The 17380-nt window shown below is 47.1% G+C and overlaps 3 protein-coding genes across 4 annotated transcripts; 2 read left to right on the top strand and 1 right to left on the bottom strand.

The window, feature by feature from the left end:
* The first annotated feature begins 1732 nt into the window (after positions 1-1732).
* On the top strand, positions 1733-3178 carry LOC120652988. The gene has a single exon (XM_039930974.1). It carries the CDS (start codon positions 2035-2037, stop codon positions 3025-3027), a length of 993 nt encoding a protein of 330 aa, XP_039786908.1. The 5' UTR covers positions 1733-2034; the 3' UTR covers positions 3028-3178.
* Positions 3179-6515: 3337 nt separating this feature from the next.
* On the bottom strand, positions 6516-7458 carry LOC120652990 (ubiquitin-fold modifier-conjugating enzyme 1). Its single transcript, XM_039930975.1, has 2 exons — positions 7037-7458; positions 6516-6916 (listed from the first exon to the last, which is right to left on the bottom strand). Exons 1-2 carry the CDS (start codon positions 7367-7369, stop codon positions 6701-6703), a joined length of 549 nt encoding a protein of 182 aa, XP_039786909.1. The 5' UTR covers positions 7370-7458; the 3' UTR covers positions 6516-6700.
* A 4106-nt stretch (positions 7459-11564) lies between these two features.
* LOC120652987 (protein MOS2-like) lies at positions 11565-16394 on the top strand. 2 transcript variants are annotated; one of them, XM_039930972.1, is made up of 3 exons: positions 11565-13031; positions 14602-14752; positions 15442-16394. In XM_039930972.1, the coding sequence occupies exon 1, from the start codon at positions 11661-11663 to the stop codon at positions 12975-12977; it is 1317 nt and encodes a 438-aa protein (XP_039786906.1). In that variant the 5' UTR covers positions 11565-11660; the 3' UTR covers positions 12978-13031; positions 14602-14752; positions 15442-16394. The 2 variants fall into 2 exon arrangements, with proteins under 2 accessions (XP_039786906.1, XP_039786907.1); XM_039930973.1 differs by lacking the exon at positions 14602-14752.
* Positions 16395-17380: the final 986 nt, after the last annotated feature.

Raw genomic sequence — 17380 nt, forward strand, 5'->3', positions numbered from 1 at the left:
CAAGTTTCGTTCTGGACCCTCGTACGAACAGCATGATAGGTGATCTATTCATTGCTCGGAAGAAAACAATGAGGTCTCGTTCATCCAATGGAACAACTTGCAGTCTGATTTACCGGTCATTATACGGAAGAGTGGTGACTCCATATGCCGTATGGATCACTCCTGATTCCTGGTTCTACTCGTGTTTGCGGTCGAAACCGTTGCTCTCTGATGCAACCGGCCTTTTGACCTGCGAAGGTTGTATCTCGGAACTAGACGTTCCGAGGAACGTTCTGATGTGTACGCTTAAATTTAAGTATGGGCCTGTCGCTGGACTTATGATGCAGGCAGGCTCGGACCAACGAGTCATATGAACAAGAAGCATCTTCTCATACTATATAATGCTCCGTCTGACGCTTGATGTCGAGACCTTCTGGTTTAGTGGTGTGGTCCGATGTAGGAGAGTAGGATGTCTCACAATACGTACTAGCAGTCACTTTCAGAGACATGGTCCTATTTTTTGACCAGGCAGAGGCCATAGGCTTAGATTCACTGTCCCTTGATATTTTAATTTGCAGTTGCTTCAAGCCTGCTGAAACCATCTTGTTCGTGCAATGGAGTAGAAAACTAGAAACAGGCCACTTGCTAAAATTCCCTGTAAATTGCCCGGATGGAGAGCTCGCTCAATTTTTCTGCAACAAAGGCTGCCATGGAAGCTGCAGCCCCCAAGTTCCAGCCAACCTTTATCCATCCATCTCATGTGTCAGCACATGTTTGGCAAGAAGATAGGCAGGAACAGAAGAGAACAGCAGAGCTCGGTCATGGCAACAATAAACAAAGAGTACGCGACCTCCCCACATGATGCATGCCCATATCCATTTGACATGTATGCGTATTCAACGGAGCGGTTGGGTCATCTGTGCGAATGATGTGAGTATCATAAGAGCTAGCCCCGGGAAGATCCAAAGCTGTTCGGATTATAAAAAGGAAAAAAGAAAAAGATCAGAGGACGCGTTGTGCGGCAGAAACATCCGGCCACCATCTCAGAGACAGACATGCAGCAGTGTGCAAGCTACAGACTGGGATACCACACCATAGGGCCGCCACAGCACTTCTTCCTTTGATCCAGGATCATGGCCTACCTGGCTTTGTGCCAACAACCAGAATAATTTTCTCGAGTCCCAAACAAACGAATCATCATCCTCAATTCTCATGGCGAATAAAAGATTTGGGTGTCTTGTTTGTTGCGTTGGAATCCAAATGATACCTCCATCATGCCTCTGCCAGTCTAAACCGTTTTGGAAAGCTGAGAAGAACCATAGGTTACATACACACATGCAGAGACTGGCTTATTAGCTAGTAGATGCTAATCATGCACTACAAAAGGGAGGTGGATTGGCCATTTGGTCTTTATATCCTCACCAAATACCCCAACAAACCGCTCAGAGGAAATACAACCCTCCAACAAACATTAACTAACACCAAGGTACATGTAAACAAACGTTTCTCCTCGTCTCTACTACTATTTCTCTCCCTTTGCTGGCCTACCAACGCATGACAAAGGAACAAAGTCAAACAAATACATCAGCTTCCATCCCCTCCTCACCCCAACCACCATGACAGCAAACCACCAACGCCATTATGCCCAAAACGCCCCTACACCCCCGATTAATCCATGCTATTGCCATCAGTCATCAGAGACATCCTTCCTAGGTGATCCTTTGATTAGCACACAATGTTTGAAAAATCCAGGTTAAAGGGCATGCCTGTCAAGTTCCTACAAAGTTGCCAGTTAAACCTTCCCTATCCGGTTCCGAACTTCCCACCCCCTCCCTCCACCTACAAGCAACAGCAGCAGCACACCAGCCTCCAACTCCAAGAAGAGGAACCAGAGGGAGGAGGGTGAGGAGCTGCCTCTGAAAGCAAGCCATCATTGGCTACCAAATGCAGGCATGCATATAGCGAACAGGACAAGAAGAGGAGGAGGAGGAGGAAGAACAAGGAGCAGAGAGCTGCAGGGGGGCGTCGATCGAGAAGCGGCTGGTTGCTGCCACCATGTCCTATGATCAGATACTCTCGCCGCTCTTCGGTGCCGGGCGGTCGGCGTGGAGAGCGGCCGGCGGCGGCGACGCCGTGACGAGGCAGATACTCAAGTGCACGCGATGGCAGCTCGAGGAGACCACCGACTTCGTCACCTGCCCCTACCACTACTACTGCGACAGCTCCTACCCGGGCGACTACTCCGCCGCCGTCGGGTTCCTCGTCGCCGCCTTCGCCGCGTACTGCTTCCTCTCCACGCTCGCCTTCACCGTCCTCGACCTGGTGCGGGGCACCGGCGGCGGCGCGCCGGCGGCCGGCGTCCGGGGCATCAAGAGGAAGTACCTGCTCCCCTCGGGCCCGTTCCTCCTCCCCCTGGTGCTGCTCGCCCTCGCCAAGGGGCAGCGCATCAACGCCGTGTTCCCGCTCGCGCAGCTCGGCCCGGCATTGCTGCTGCTGCTGCAGGCGTCGGCGCTGGCGTTCCGGAACGAGGCCGACGGCGACGTCCGGTACGCGGTGCTGGAGGCGTCCACCGTGTCCGGGGTGCTGCACGCCAGCCTCTACCTGGACGCCGTCGTGCTGCCCTACTACACGGGGCTCGAGGCGCTCCGGTGGTCGCGCTTCTCCGGGGAGTGCGCGTCGTGCCTGTGCCGGATGGAGCCCCTCGTCGTCGGCGGCACGGCGGTGCAGTACCGGGGCCTGTCCAAGACGGCGCTGGCGATCATCTTCGCGCTCTGCTCCAGGATGGTGTGCCGCATCTACGGCGAGGAGCGGCTCAGCGCGTGGACGCGGTCGGCGCTGGAGGCCGTGGGCTGGGTGTTCGTGGCCGCCGACGCGGTCTACCTCGTCGGGTGGGTGGCCACGGAGGGCGGCGGCGTCGGGGTGGCGGCCTACAGCCTGGTCGCCGGGCTGGTGTTCCTGAGCGTCTTCGGCAAGGTGTACCGGTTCTTGGCGTGGGTTGAGACGAGGCAGTCGCAGTGGAAATCCAGCCTCTGCCACAGCGTTGTTTGATTCACACACTCTCTCACCGGAGTTGATCCTCCCCCTAAGAAATCTGTAAAAAGAAAGAAAGAAACCTTTGCTTAGTTCATCTTTTGCTTGCTGTACAATCTACACAATGGTAAAAAGGTGCGATTCTTTTGTTCACGTTTAATTAGCTTAATTTTTGCTGAAGCAATTCACACCTTTGTTGACGAAACTTCAAAGCCTCCCCATTTCTTTCGACGTTTTAAATATGGTTTTGGTGGTACCTTCTAATACTGCTGACCACAGTGCACATTCTGACGCTAGCTAGGATCTGAACCAGACAACTGTGCCATGATTGTACGTACGAAGCTATGTCACGGTGTCAGGTATCGGTAGCTGGGGATTGTTGGTATGGTAGCATCAGGGAAGTGAATGTGACAATCCAGCAGCAACAATGTGGTGGTTCAGGACATGTGTTGTGATCAAGCAATGACCTAACCACTGGCGGCTTCATCAAGCCAGTTCTTGGAGGCTTCCCCCTCTGAGAACTGCTCTGTTCTGGTCTCGCTTGTCCTCGTCGGTTTGAGGAGAAGCGGTTGGAGCACTCGCTTTGTGTCTCGTCCGATTTGGGACCGACGGAACATGGACTGCATCTCTGCATTCTCACCACAGTGACCGCGCATCATGTGTTGAAAATCCGAAGGCTAGGATATTTATAAATATGTCATAAATGTACTTGTCGCCTACCGTTTGGCCCTACACTTGATTTCCATGAAGCAAAAGCGTCAGAGAATTTTATGGTTCTTTCGATATCAAAAGTGTTTGACTTGGCTTGATCTCTGACCAGGCTTCTTTGCAGAAGAGAGTCCTCATTCCTCGTGCAATTTTGCAATGACTGAAAGAAAAGGTCTGCTGCAAGCACTCAGCGCATTCTGCCTCCTGCAGAGTCCAATCCTTCCTTCCTGCTAAGAGCCGGGAATGATTGAGTCTGATTAGGCAGGCTGACGAGGCCAGCAAACTGGAATGGGTCATCGTCAAGTTGTTGCCCAAATCATCGAGCCGCCCTAGAACCCGTCGGCCTTCGTGCACCGGAAGCAAGATTGGGGGGGTCCGGACAGCAGCATCTCGTCACTTTCAGAACCGGTCCAGGCGTTGAGGACGGCTTATGTGTGGTACATCCTTGTCTCCCAACGGCCACTGATTTCATTAGCCAGGGCCATGTGCGTCTAAAGTGTTTTTAGTGTAACTCAAGGTGCATAATCCTCACTGTCAAAAGGAGAAAAGAAGAAGAAGAAGAAGAAGAGATTCCATGGTTTTGCATGTGTCCAAACGGGCTTTTAGTGGTTGGGGTTTTAATCAGCGAAAAAAGTTTGATGGATGGTTGCTGTCGTACTAGATGGTACTGGTAGTGATTGAGGAGTGACAAAGGATCTTCCTCTGTTGAGACTTGCACACTGTTGTTCCTGAACTTTGGTGATTTACGAGCCTCCCTCAAGTCTGAAACGTGCAACTACGTACGCCATTTCCGGCGATGTCTAGTTGTCTACAATGAATCAGATGGAATGAAGGATAATTGGTGCACAGAGAATTGTGAGCTGCAGTTTCTCATGGTGAATAGCATCTTTAGGAAACTGGGACGATGTTAATCAGAGCTACAGTGATCGCATGTACTGTTGATACAATGCTTAACTTTCTTTTGATCGACTGAACCTAAAGCAGGAGGCGTAGAATGTCAGAGACCTGCCACCCACTTCTGGCTTTTTTTTTTAATCAGAACGCTTGATTCTGACTTGAGTGCACGCCATAGCCTAGCTAATCCTGTAGTAGCATTTAGGCTTTGTAATCCTGTTACTGATTGCGTGCACATAACTCTCTCCCTCTCTGCTCCAGCAAGATCGCATTCGGGAATTCCTAGCATTCATATGGGCTGAAACTAGTCATTAGGATGGGCCGGCCTAGGTAATGGCCTCAGGCAGATGGGATGAAATCTACTTTTAGTTGCTGATGAAGAGTAGTCTGTATTGAATGTGCCGAGCCTTGCAAGGTTCTGAATGCTGGTGAGAATGTGTTGCACGACTTCCACTCTCAATCCTGTCCATTTTGGTGGAAGTATCCGAACAACCTACGTTTAACGCGCCAGCATGTTATCAAAAAAAAAAAACGCCAGCAGAATGAAGCTAACGCACCGTAGCATATCCAAGGAACAACTGGTAGCGAGCAATTTAGGAGTGATAAGTTGGTAACTTCAACCATCAAGTCCGGCAAACAAATATTTCCTTCATTGTACCTCATCTGATGATTTATAACTGAAGAGCTCGGACTACGTAGAACGTTTGAGCATTTGACATTTTTTACCTACAAAAATGTCTCTGATCACCATTAAACCAATATCCCAGATTTCTCCATTACCAACAGTGTGCAGAGTCAGTACATTCAAATGAGAGCAAAACGGCACTAAGCACCAAACATCTCTGATTTGATAGCAACTGCCCTAACATCCAAGTCACTGACTATATGAACTAGTTAGTTCCATGTATCTTCAGGTCAGTTCTAATTAATGCTTAATATAACAAAAATCGAAGCAATGCAGGACATATATGATTCACTGACCACATGGGAAGTAGATATACATAGGCTAGAGCCAGAATAAGTGTTGAAAATAGTTCTGGTTAGAATATTCAGTAAAATTTTGTGCAAATACACCACAGACTGCACATCAAATAAAAATAACAAATTACTAAGCATCAAACTAAAAGGAACAAATTGATAAAAACAACATTGCACTAACGTATTGTCAAATTAACAAACCAGTTGACTATCCAGCCTAGTTTTGCTAAGCACTTTTGTTTTATCGGATGGTAAAATTCTCGCATAAGAATAATTTTATAATTCAGAAAGTTGGGCACAAACCTAATACATCAACACACACCAAATCAGACTCAGTAATCAGCAGACATGGAAGATGTGTAGATATGAAAGTATTGCTTCTTATTAGCCCAAACCACAACTGATGAACTGAATGTATTTTTAATCCTTTGCTCAGCAGACAGAAACCATACTCTGTGTCACAACTGTGAAGCATCAGCAATAAGCAGCAGAGCCAGATTGTTCAAAGGGGCTGCTTCAGCCTACTTGTGCTTCACCATGCCTAACTCAACCATATGACTAGCAACTGCCTAAAACTCCCAAGTTGCTCTAAAATGAAGAACTAATTGATTTGGATAAGCTACCTTACCCATGCATCATCAGGTCAATTGCAGCACTAGGAAAATGTAAAATCAAACCAGAATAAGTGTTGAAAACAGTTTCTGGTAAAATATTCAGCAAGTGCAAATCTCAAATACAGCAGCACCACAGATGACTACACATCCAACAACAAAAAAATAATTACTAAAAAGAATCTGAAAAAAACATATAAAATCCATGAACAGATATGGCATCCAACCAATGAAACTATCCGGACTACTTTGTTAAGCAATTCAGTTTTCTCAGATGCTATTAGTCAGATAGACTATAAAAAAATAAAAAACCTGTTAAAACTCAGAAGATTGGATGCAAAACTAGTGCATCCAAGGGTACCAAATCACAGTCACCAATCAACAGACATGGAACATGCGGTTTAGGTATGCAAGTATTGCTCTTATTTGGTGGTTCACCACCGAGTTAATTTCCAATCATTACTTAGCTCATCAGACAACAACTGTGCTACAAGTTGCAACTAGGAAGATGGAGCAGCAGAAGCAGATGCCTCGGCAGGAGCCGCCTCGTCATCCTTGTGCTTCACCATGCCCGAGTCGACCAGGATCGGGACCTCCGCCGCGAGCCACGGCGCGAGGCCAAGGCACAGCGCGTGCGCGATCCCGAACCTCGGGCAGTTCTTAGCCCACAGCGGCTTGAAGTGCACGGTGAGGCAGATCTTCCCTCCCCTGTACATCTGCTCCCACAAGCAGCCATCCATCGCAACGCAAGTCAGGAACAGGAATCATTGCTCAAATCCAAAAAAACAAGCAAGCACACAGGCAGTATCACAGTAATCAGTCGGTAAATCAGCTACCTTGTGGGTCTTGCCGTCGAGGGTGGGGAGCTCGATCTCGGGGGCGACCTGGGGGTAGGCGACGGGGATGTCGAACTGGAGCGGGAACTCGTAGCGGCGGAGGTTGTGGACGTACCAGCAGGTGCCCTCCCAGCGGGTGCCCTCCGGGTTGGCGGCGGCGATGCGGAACCAGTCGTTGTCCTTGGCCTTGTTCACCGACGTGTAGGCGATCAGCGCGCGGTACTCCTCCTTGAGCCGCTGCCGCCACGCCTCGCCGTCCCGCGGCCCCGCCCGCGTCGTCAGCAGCGGGATCTCACCCACCGTACTCTTCGTCCCCTTGTCCCAACCCTCCATCGCTTCGGCGCTGCTGTCCGGCGGCGACGCAGCTGAGAAGAGGAAGAGAAGAAGATGCGCTCGCTGCGTGTGTGAGACGCGTGACCGGCGTGAGAGAGGCCGAGGTTTTTTAGGTCCAGTGCAGGCAAATCGGGCCAGGGCCCAAACCTTAGATTGGCCGGCCCAAATTCTCAACACGGACACGCGACACACACACGCCTCCGACTCGGTCACGGGACAGCGGTTTTTTCTTTTTTATATTTAAAAAAAATTAAAATTTCAAAAATATATGTCGGTTTTGGAAAATTTCAAAAATATACCCCGGTCGCCCTATGGGGGCGACAGGGCTCAAATGTATTTTTTTTTCTTCAAATTTGCAACGAAGTCCCTGGAGAAAAAAAAAAGAGGGGGGCCTGTCGCCCGTTGGGGGGGCGACAGGGTCCTGTGTGGCCAACAAAGCCTATTGAATTTCATAAAATTCCTCCAGCATCCGAAGATTTATTGTGATATATTTGCAGAAGGATTTGGAAATCGAGTTCGAATTATCATGAAATTTACGGAAGGTGTCGGATGTCAATTTTGGTGGGCGATGCGGCCTCTAAAGGATGACACTAGAGAAACTACTTTTCATGTGATTTCGAACTATAAACTTTTTTGTCAGCGCGGATGTCTGGTAGATGCAGATTTCACAAACCTATAATGATTAGAAACTAAAAACGAGATCTCGAAGCAATTCGGACGATTTCGATTATCATTTATTTGTACTTATTAGTTACTTCTACCAATAGAGCTTAGAAGTTCGAAGTAATAATTTCTTGGTTGATTTTATCCTTAACCATTTCTTTTTTTTGACACGAGGAACTCAACATGAATCCACTAATTGCTGCTGCTTCCGTTATTGCTTAAACCCTGGCCACCATTCGCCGCCATTCCCTTTGTCATTTGAGACTAAAAATTCAGAAAAAAAAGGGTGACGAGAAGTAATAATGTGAACCACCAAATTTTACATCATAATACAACGATAATGAAACACACATCACACATGCAGTGCATGTCAGAACCCGTTGCAAACTACGGTAAACAGATTCCGGACTAACCTAACATGCCTTAGGTAATTTAAAAAAAACAGAATAAACACAATGATGCAGCATGTCACTAGCACTAGGGTAGTCCTAGTAGCCGTACCCCCACGTAGCAAACTGTGTTGAGCCTTCTCCGCAGTATCCACCCATTGCAGGTGGTGCAGGCGGTGGTGCCGGAGGCGCATGGCCCTTCTTCTTGTGACAAGGGCAGTTGCAGTAAGGAATAGTGCATGGTTCATCCTGTGAACCGGCTGCATTGCTGGTATCATCAACTTCGTCGTCTTTGTTAGCCTCGCTCACTTCCTCATAATGGTTCACCTTACATTCCAGATCAAAGATCTTTATCTGGAGGTACTCGATGAACTCCTGAACAGAATCAATTGGTGCAGGATCTACCCACCTAGTAAAACCACAGTTTTCTGGAGCATCGGAAGACTGCAAAACAAATTCCAGGTAAGGTGACTCCTTGAAGATAAAGAAATGAAACAACCAAATATTACCCATGCGTGTGGACATTTAAAGAAACGCCGACCGCCATCCATCCCGTCGGTGCACATCTGCACTAAGCAGTCCTCACCATGTCTGCATTTTGGCCACGGTTCTCTACGGTTATCGTATTGTCGAAGAGGAGTTTCATTGGTAAATTCACTCTTGTGCTGTGGCGGAAACTCAAACACTGGTTCCGGAAAGGAATCAGGTCCAAGAGGCCCCTCCCATATTATGGGGTCTCCCTTTCTTCCCCTTTTCCTTTCCCAAAACCATAGTAATTCTTCACGCTAGACCCACCTCCAGACATTGGGTATACAATAAGCTTTGGTGTTTGAGTGGTGCTGTGAGTTCACAAACTGGTGAGTATTTATAGGCGCACAAAGGTCTGATAACCGGAGTGTGGAGTGTAAATGAACATGAAAAGCCTATAGTATTCGCACGCTCCACAGCGCTCACTCGTACCACTTTAAACACGGACACGACCTCTCGTTGCTCTTGATTTGTACCCTCGCACGCTCAACACCGCTCACTCCTCCCACTTTAAACAACGACACGACGTCTCACTGCTCATGACTTCAGCACTTGCACGCTCTACAGCGCTCACTCGTGATTATTGCACTGCCCCGACATATCCCATCGCCCGGAACACTGCAGGGCACCGGCCTAATCGTCATAATTTCACTACTCGATGCATCTCTGTGCATGCAGACTCACAGCACTGCATTACTGCCGCTCGGTCGATCGCGCCTAGATGCCGCCTTCCCCACTACACACCACAGACCTTCGCTGTAGAATGACAGGTCCGTCGTCCTCGCCAGAGAGAATGCTTTGAAGGTGAGCTGGTGTGGTTGCCGTGTTGTCACATCTTTTTGAAATGTTGGAAGAGCACTGCTATTAGGTTGTCGTCTTTTGTCACGTATGTCTAGGCAAACAATGCGACATTTGGGAAACCTGTCATCGCCGTGCTGAGCTTTTTAGCAGCAGACCCTGATGTATTTCTTAGTTCTTAATTCTTATCGTTATATTAATGTGTGTTTTTTAGTATTCTAGTGACATGAAAAGCTCCGAAAATATTAAGGAAAAGTTCAAAGATTTCATAGACTCCCGGCTACAACTGCAAATTAATGGTAAAGGCTACAACACACAGAGTTAAGCTCTTAACTTAAAACATAAACAACTAATTGCAGTGGCATGTGCACGCGACAAGATAATTTCTTGTTGCATCTAAACCTACCATGCCTTATGGAATGTAAAATGCCGGGATTACATGGTACTACTCTACTGAGTGCACCTAGGATATTTGCCCTTCCTAATTGCTTCGGGCCCGGCTTCCTTCGCACGGCGTGCCCTCTTTCGCTTTCTATCCCTGTCAGCTTCACGTTCGGCCGCCGCCTTACGATCCACCTCCTCCATCCTCTTGCGGATCTCTTCTTGCTCTTTGTTGCGCTTCTCCTCTTGCTTCTCCTCGTGCTTCATTCGGCGCCAACGTTCTGCAGCCCATCTTGCTTTTTGTTCCACAATGTCCTTTGCCTGCTGCGACTGCACGGTGTCGAACCACTGCATAAAATCACAAAGAGGCGGAGGAGACTTTGTCCAACACAAATTAGAATCATAATTCAATGTTAGGTCATATAGAAAAATAGCGTATGTTATCCTGCTACCTTGGCCCGGTCTTTGCCATATCGCTTAGGTGGATCATATTCGTAGTTCTCACACATAAAGAACCTCATGCCGTAGTCATCTCCTAAAACCTCAGATTGCATGAACTTGCATAACGAACCGCAGAAGCACATTGGCACATTAATTCCTTTGGGTACGGTGGCTTTACACTTGCTCCACGGAATGTAGGTTGATCCTGACGAAGACATTGGCGCTATAGTGTGGTGCGCCAAATAACAATCCATAATTTAAGCAATGCACATATCGTATACCAAATCGATGCGTGAAAATATAGGTACTGTTATAATTCTATTGTCTTATACTGCAATATCAATAAGGTACTATCATAATTCTATTCTAATGTATAATTATTTTATTTGAAAAAGTCTGTAATAGTACTCAAATTGTAATACTAAACCAGTGTTCTAAAGCACCAAATCTAATTCAGCTAATCTGCTAATTAAATTAAATTGTTATACAATATCAACAAATTTATACGAAAGTTACCGGTAGATCACAAGTGCGGAATTCGGCAGAGCTTCGCCGCTTCCCTTCTTCTCACCCCTCTCTTTTTTCTGAATTTTTTTGGATTTTTTGAGGTCAAATGAGAGGAGGAAATGAAGGGAGGGAATGAGGGGGCCTTATATGGGAGGCTGACCCGGTCGCCCGTGGGGGGCGACAGGCCCCCCTGTCGCCCGCAGGAGGGGCGACCGGCCCCCCTGGCGGGCCCACTGGCCTGTCGCCCCCCCAACGGGCGACAGGCCCCCCTCTTTTTTTTCTCCAGGGACTTCGTTGCAAATTTGAAGAAAAAAAAATTACATTTGAGCCCTGTCGCTCCCTATAGGGCGACCGGAGTATATTTTTGAAATTTTCCAAAACCGACATATATTTTTGAAATTTTAATTTTTTTTAAATATAAAAAAGAAAAAACCGCCACGGGACACGAGTCCACGACTTGTATATTTTTTCGCCGCACAGGCACTGCCACCCGCCCACGGCCCATCGCCCCCCCGACGCGCTTCCTCCGCCGAACAAGCACGCATTTGCCCGGATCGCTCGCTTCCGCCGCCGCCGCCGCTGCGATGGAGAAGGAGAAGAAGCTCTCGTTCTCCATCTCCTCCTCCAAGCAGCGGCCGCCCAAGCCTCCCTCACGCCCCGCGGCCGCCGCGGACGACGATGACGCCGGCCCCCGCTCCGCGTCCGCCCCGGCCCAGCAGTTCGTCACCGAGTTCGACCCGTCCCAAACCCTAGCCGCCTCCGGTGCGCCGCGCGCCGTCATCGCGCCGCTCCCCAACTCCGGCAACTTCCTCACCCACCGCCCCCGCAAGCCGTCCTCGCTCCCCACCCCCGAGGAGGAGGCCGCCCTCGCCGCGGAATCCGGCGGCGGGGGGGCCTCGTTCGTGCTCGACACCTCCAACGCCCCCGACGACCCATCATCCAACATCCCCTACGGCCTCACCCTCCGCAACGGCGCCACCGAGGCCGCCGCTGCCAAGGAATCGGAGAAGGCGTCACCACCGGCACCGCCTCCGGCTCCTCCAGCCGCAGCTGATGCCGCCCCGGCCGGCGATCTCATGCTACGGCGGTACAAGGAGGACATGGCTAGCCTTCCAGACCACCGTGGCATCGACGAGTTCAACGAGATGCCTGTGGAGGGATTCGGCGCGGCGCTCCTGGCTGGATACGGCTGGACAGAGGGTAAGGGCATTGGTAGGAACAATAAAACGGGGGATACCAAGGTTATTGAGTACGACCGCCGTGCTGGTACTCAGGGGTTAGGCTACAACCCGTCCGAGGCTGACCCTCGCAAGACTCGCTCTGGCGACTGGATTGTTGGCGAGAAGAAGGCATCGGAGAATGGGTCTGCGAAGAAGAGGGACAGAGATAGTAGAGATAGGGTGGATGATAGTGATTCTAGTGCCCGGAAGAAGAGATCAGGTGAGCAAAGGGCTGAGAAGGAGGCCCGTGGAAAGGAGAGGAATGGACGAGATAGCCGAGAAGGCACAAGTAATGGCAATGATACTCGTAGCAAGGCCATCCGGTGGTTACAGAGCCATATCAGGGTTCGCGTAGTTAGCGAGAAGTTGAGTAAGAGGCTGTACTTGATGAAGGGTAAGGTCGTGGATGTAGTGGGACCAACAACATGTGACATTATGATGGATGATGGATCACTGGTGCAGGGGGTGGAACAGGATATGCTTGAAACAGTACTTCCACGGACAAACGGGCGAGTGCTCGTGCTCTATGGGAAGCAGAAGGGTATGTATGGGCACCTGGTTGAGAAGAATTCTGAAGAGGAGATTGGACTGGTGGAGGATGCAGATACAAAAGATATAGTGCGAATTAGATATGACCAGATGGCAGAATACACTGGAGACCCAGAGCTGCTTGGCTACTGATTAATTTATTTTTGAGCAAATATTTGCTTACGAGGAGCTCCTCCACTGTGTTAGGTAATGTCCATTTCTTTTTTCCATCACAAACGGTAGTTGCTTCGATGTAAAATCTCAAATGAACTGTCAGTATGCTATGCATTTACTTGTATATGTAAGTCTGCTACTTAAATGTCAGTCCTCAGTGCTAATCGATGATTTGGGAAGTGACCTCTTGTACTAATGTGGGGCTCTTTGAATAAATTGTGGAATGTTTCTTTACATCAAAGTTTGTTCTTTCATAGTACACGACAAATGGAGCTGTAAGTTTTTGTTCTAGTTGCTTCTGTGTGGGCCAATTTTATTTATTTCTCGATTGAAGATGGGCTTCTCTGAATGAATTTGTTGGATCATCAGTCATCTTGTTTTTATTAAATTCACTTATTTTTATGCTCGTGACTTCGTGAAGGACATTTCTTGCTGTTAAATGAAGGTTTCTAGTCTTTGATGAATTCAACTATGACCTGCATGTGAAACATTTGGATCAATTCAACGACCACCTGCATGTGAAACATATGAAAGAACAACCCTGTATGCATTTTAAATTTATGTTCGTTGTTCGTGTCCTTGATTTTGATGATTATGTCTAGAACCTGTGTGAATTTTAGTGTATATATGGCTTATTGTGTGACCTAGAATCCTCGGATTCTCTAATGCAGATCACTGTGCGGTCATTGTTTGTAAGGGTTACTCGAAACTGAATACTTTTAGATGCTTTATGCACTCGTGTATAACTTCTAGTTATGGTTTATTTTGTTCTGTGAACATTATCCCACAGATAGCACCTATAGCTATCACTCTTCCTTAGGTTTTTCCTGCATGATATTCTCGGGATAAGCCTGCTCCTAATGGCACAGGTGTGCTGCCATGGCTATCAAATAGAAATTATTTGGTGCCATATGTGCCTGCATCTTATATCATCTTGCACATTAGTCTGGAACGTCCATTGTCGACTTGCTGTTAAGCCCATGGCATATTCTGCTGTTAGCTTTTCATGGACATTTCTTGGGTCCTTCATTTCCATTTCATCACACCTACTGCCATCCAATGCCCACCTAGGCTTGTATTGTTAGTGATGGGGTTTGACAATTTAGCAGTGAGTATTCTTTAAGTAGCTCTGTTAGACTTGTGCCTCTGATTCGGGCTCGAATATTTTGTCAAGTGATGGGTGTTAAACTGTAAATTATTGCAAATAGTAATCATCTGCCATATCTATTTGAACTGGTGTTATTTGCCTATTATCATAATTAAACTTGACATTTGTAGCTCGCTAGTTCTTGTACGATTCGGTAGGACCCAACCGGATGTTAGCCATCAGCTTTGTTTAGTTTTCTATGACTATGTTCCTTCTTATGCTTACTTTCAACTTTTACCTTGTATTGGGGATTTACTTCCAATTGATAATGCTCTTGGATGTTTTCTCTCCTATTTTTTTTTTTAAGTTGAAAGTCGTGTATATGCTGATCACCTTTCAATTATTAGACTGTAAGTCTAGAAAAATGTTTCTTAGGTAGTTATGTGCCATTTTCTCTGACTTCCTAATATATGATCTCTCTTCACTCACTGACCACCTGACCTTAACATTTGGCAGCTATTACAACTCAGTGACACCTATTGCCATCCTGAAAGTGTGAACTTTCTGTGGATCTGACCTGATTCTTCACCTCCTGGCTTCTTTGGCCCCTTTGTCTTGTTGCAGAGCAGAGAATATATGTAACAAACTGTATTTCAATCCTTGCAAAGTAATAATTTTGACCAAAAATTCAAAAAAAAAACAACAACAACAGAATTACTCTATGATTACATAGAAGTTCTTTCGTGAGCATAATTCAAAATCTCTCAGGCTTTATTAAATTTTCGTCTTGTACATTTTGCTGTCCACATTGGAACTTCAATTTTTTAGCCAACATCTTAGAGTCTAGATATAAATCGTTGTTTTGTTATTGTATTAGTGAAATCAAGTTGGAGGTTTTTTTCATATAGATTTTACCTGTAGAATGCAATCAATAACCATCTTTTTTTGTACTAAATGCTGTTTTCTTGTTTGGTTTCTTTCAAATTATGCTTCTTTTGTTATGGACATGGATTATATTTTCTAGGAATATGGACAGTTGATGCTCCTAGTATTCCTGCAGCCTAAGGGGAAAGTGGAAATGAGATACAATCATAGCTGAATTCAAACAACAATACCACATCAAATATAAACATTCTATGTGGTATTTTGGTACATGTGTTTACTGATTTATTCAAGTGGGTTGTATTTGTATGCGAAATGTGATGGCTGCTTCCAGTAAATATTGGACTAGAAATTTCAGTCAATCTATGATTCCTCCAGATATCTCATCCTAACTAGTTCTGACATGCCTTCATCATCTCACATTTTATCACATCATTCTAGTTTCATAATAGCTTGTGCATATCTAATACGCAGATTTCCGTTGCCGTTCTCTCTCTTCTGCGGTATTGAGATGTCAAGTTATGATCCTATTCCTACGTGCTGCTAACTAAGTTACGATTTTACATGGTTCATACATGATATAAGCACATCGAAGGTATGAAATTTTATACTCTTTTGTAGCTGTTGCATTTGTTTCAGGGCGTACAAGATGGTATAGGCATTGTCTTAATGGTTAATGCTGTCACCACGGAGTTGCATGCAAGGAAGGAATGCAGGTGGTATCCTGCTGAATGCCAGGTGCTGATTAATTTTTTGTTGCCAAACCTGGAGGCCCAAACTTGTACGCGAAACGGTCTCTCGGTGCTGGCTAGGCAGATATCGTATCGAACGAATTAACCTGCCAAAATGGCCAGCCCACGGCCCATTTTGTGTAGGTTCGATCGATCGGTTGCCTCGTTCCTCTCTTTGTTCGGATTGTCGGGGCTCACGCGCCGGCGCCAGCGCCAGCGCGCCCTCCCTCTCTCTGTTAGACTGTCACTCTCCTGTTTCACTGTGCATTTCAATATCCAACTCCGGTCCTCGCAAAAACTAACCCTGCTTTCTTCTGAATAGAGAATCGTTCGTTGGGTCCGTCTCGTCATGCATGGCGTTGAGAGCGACGGACGGATGTCAACTTCAACTATACCTGGCGCCCCCGCATACCTAATTCCTACGGTTGCGAGCTAATCATGTTCCTCCTAGCTCGCTCAACGCACTTGCTTTGCGGCGCAGTTGAGGCCTGAGAGGGCAAGCTCATAAAGTCATAATGTTGGTGGTCGGTTAGTAGCTGCCAATAACCCCAACATTCAAGCTTGTTCCCTCTGTGTTTTGTGCTGCGTGGTGATACCAATCTGGTTGTTAATGACACGGACGGAAACGAGCAACAGAAAAGATGTACCACCTGCTAATCAGTTTCAGTGCAATGATTTAGAAGTGTTTGTGCTAGTCATTCCTAGAAGAGGCTGAAATTTACATCATATCAGCTGGACTCACCCATAAACCGCAAATGATCAGGCGGCAGATTTACTTGTAACGACATGCACAATCGTTCACCAAAAGGAATTGAAGCAGGGGGGGCATCCAAGGGCAAAGCTAAGCTAGCATGCATGCTCCTGGCCGATGCAAGTCTAGAGATCACAATAAACTAGTGACAACGAACTGGAACATCCAACTGACCCTCACCCACGCAGCTAGCGCCTAGCACGTCCCGGTGTTTAAGAATGGCAACGGGTCGGTTCGGATCGGGTGGAGTCTCCGTGCACCCAAAACCGAAACCCGAAATCGAAACCCGAACCTGAACCCGAAACCGATTCGGGTGGAAATCCATCACCAAAACCAAACCTGCGGATACCCGAAACCCGAATGGATACCCGAAACCCGCGGATAAATATACACATATTCACATGTATAACAAGAGGCAACAAATAATAAATATTTTCATGACTCAACTTTCAATAAATTTAATAGTCTAAGTAAACAAATTATCATTAACATATTATAAAATATGATTTTTAATTCCAAATAATTTATTTAGGATATCCATTGGATATCCACGGGTGGAAACCAAAACCCGAAACCGAACCCGAAACCAAACCCAAACCCGAACCTGAAAACCGTGGGCGAAAAACCAACACCAAACCCGTAACCCGAAAAACCGAAATCCGCGGATATCCGCACCGAACCCGATCCGCTGACATCTCTACCGGTGTTGCTACACGCAAAGACACGGGCCGATATGTTTATAGCAAGTTGGCGCAGACCCATGAGAAATGATTAGATGAATGTCAAATTAGGGGAATCTCGCCTCGGATCGCCGTGCCTCCCCGGCCTCCCTCATGCAGGCCTAATGGCAGTGGCATTTGCTTGCAGGTAGCTAGCAGCACATCCCAGAGGGCACAGGCCAGAGGGGGAGAGAGTCATCTGTATGTTAATG

This window comes from Panicum virgatum, chromosome 9K (assembly GCF_016808335.1).
Source record: "Panicum virgatum strain AP13 chromosome 9K, P.virgatum_v5, whole genome shotgun sequence".
NCBI classification, from domain to species: Eukaryota; Viridiplantae; Streptophyta; class Magnoliopsida; order Poales; family Poaceae; genus Panicum; species Panicum virgatum.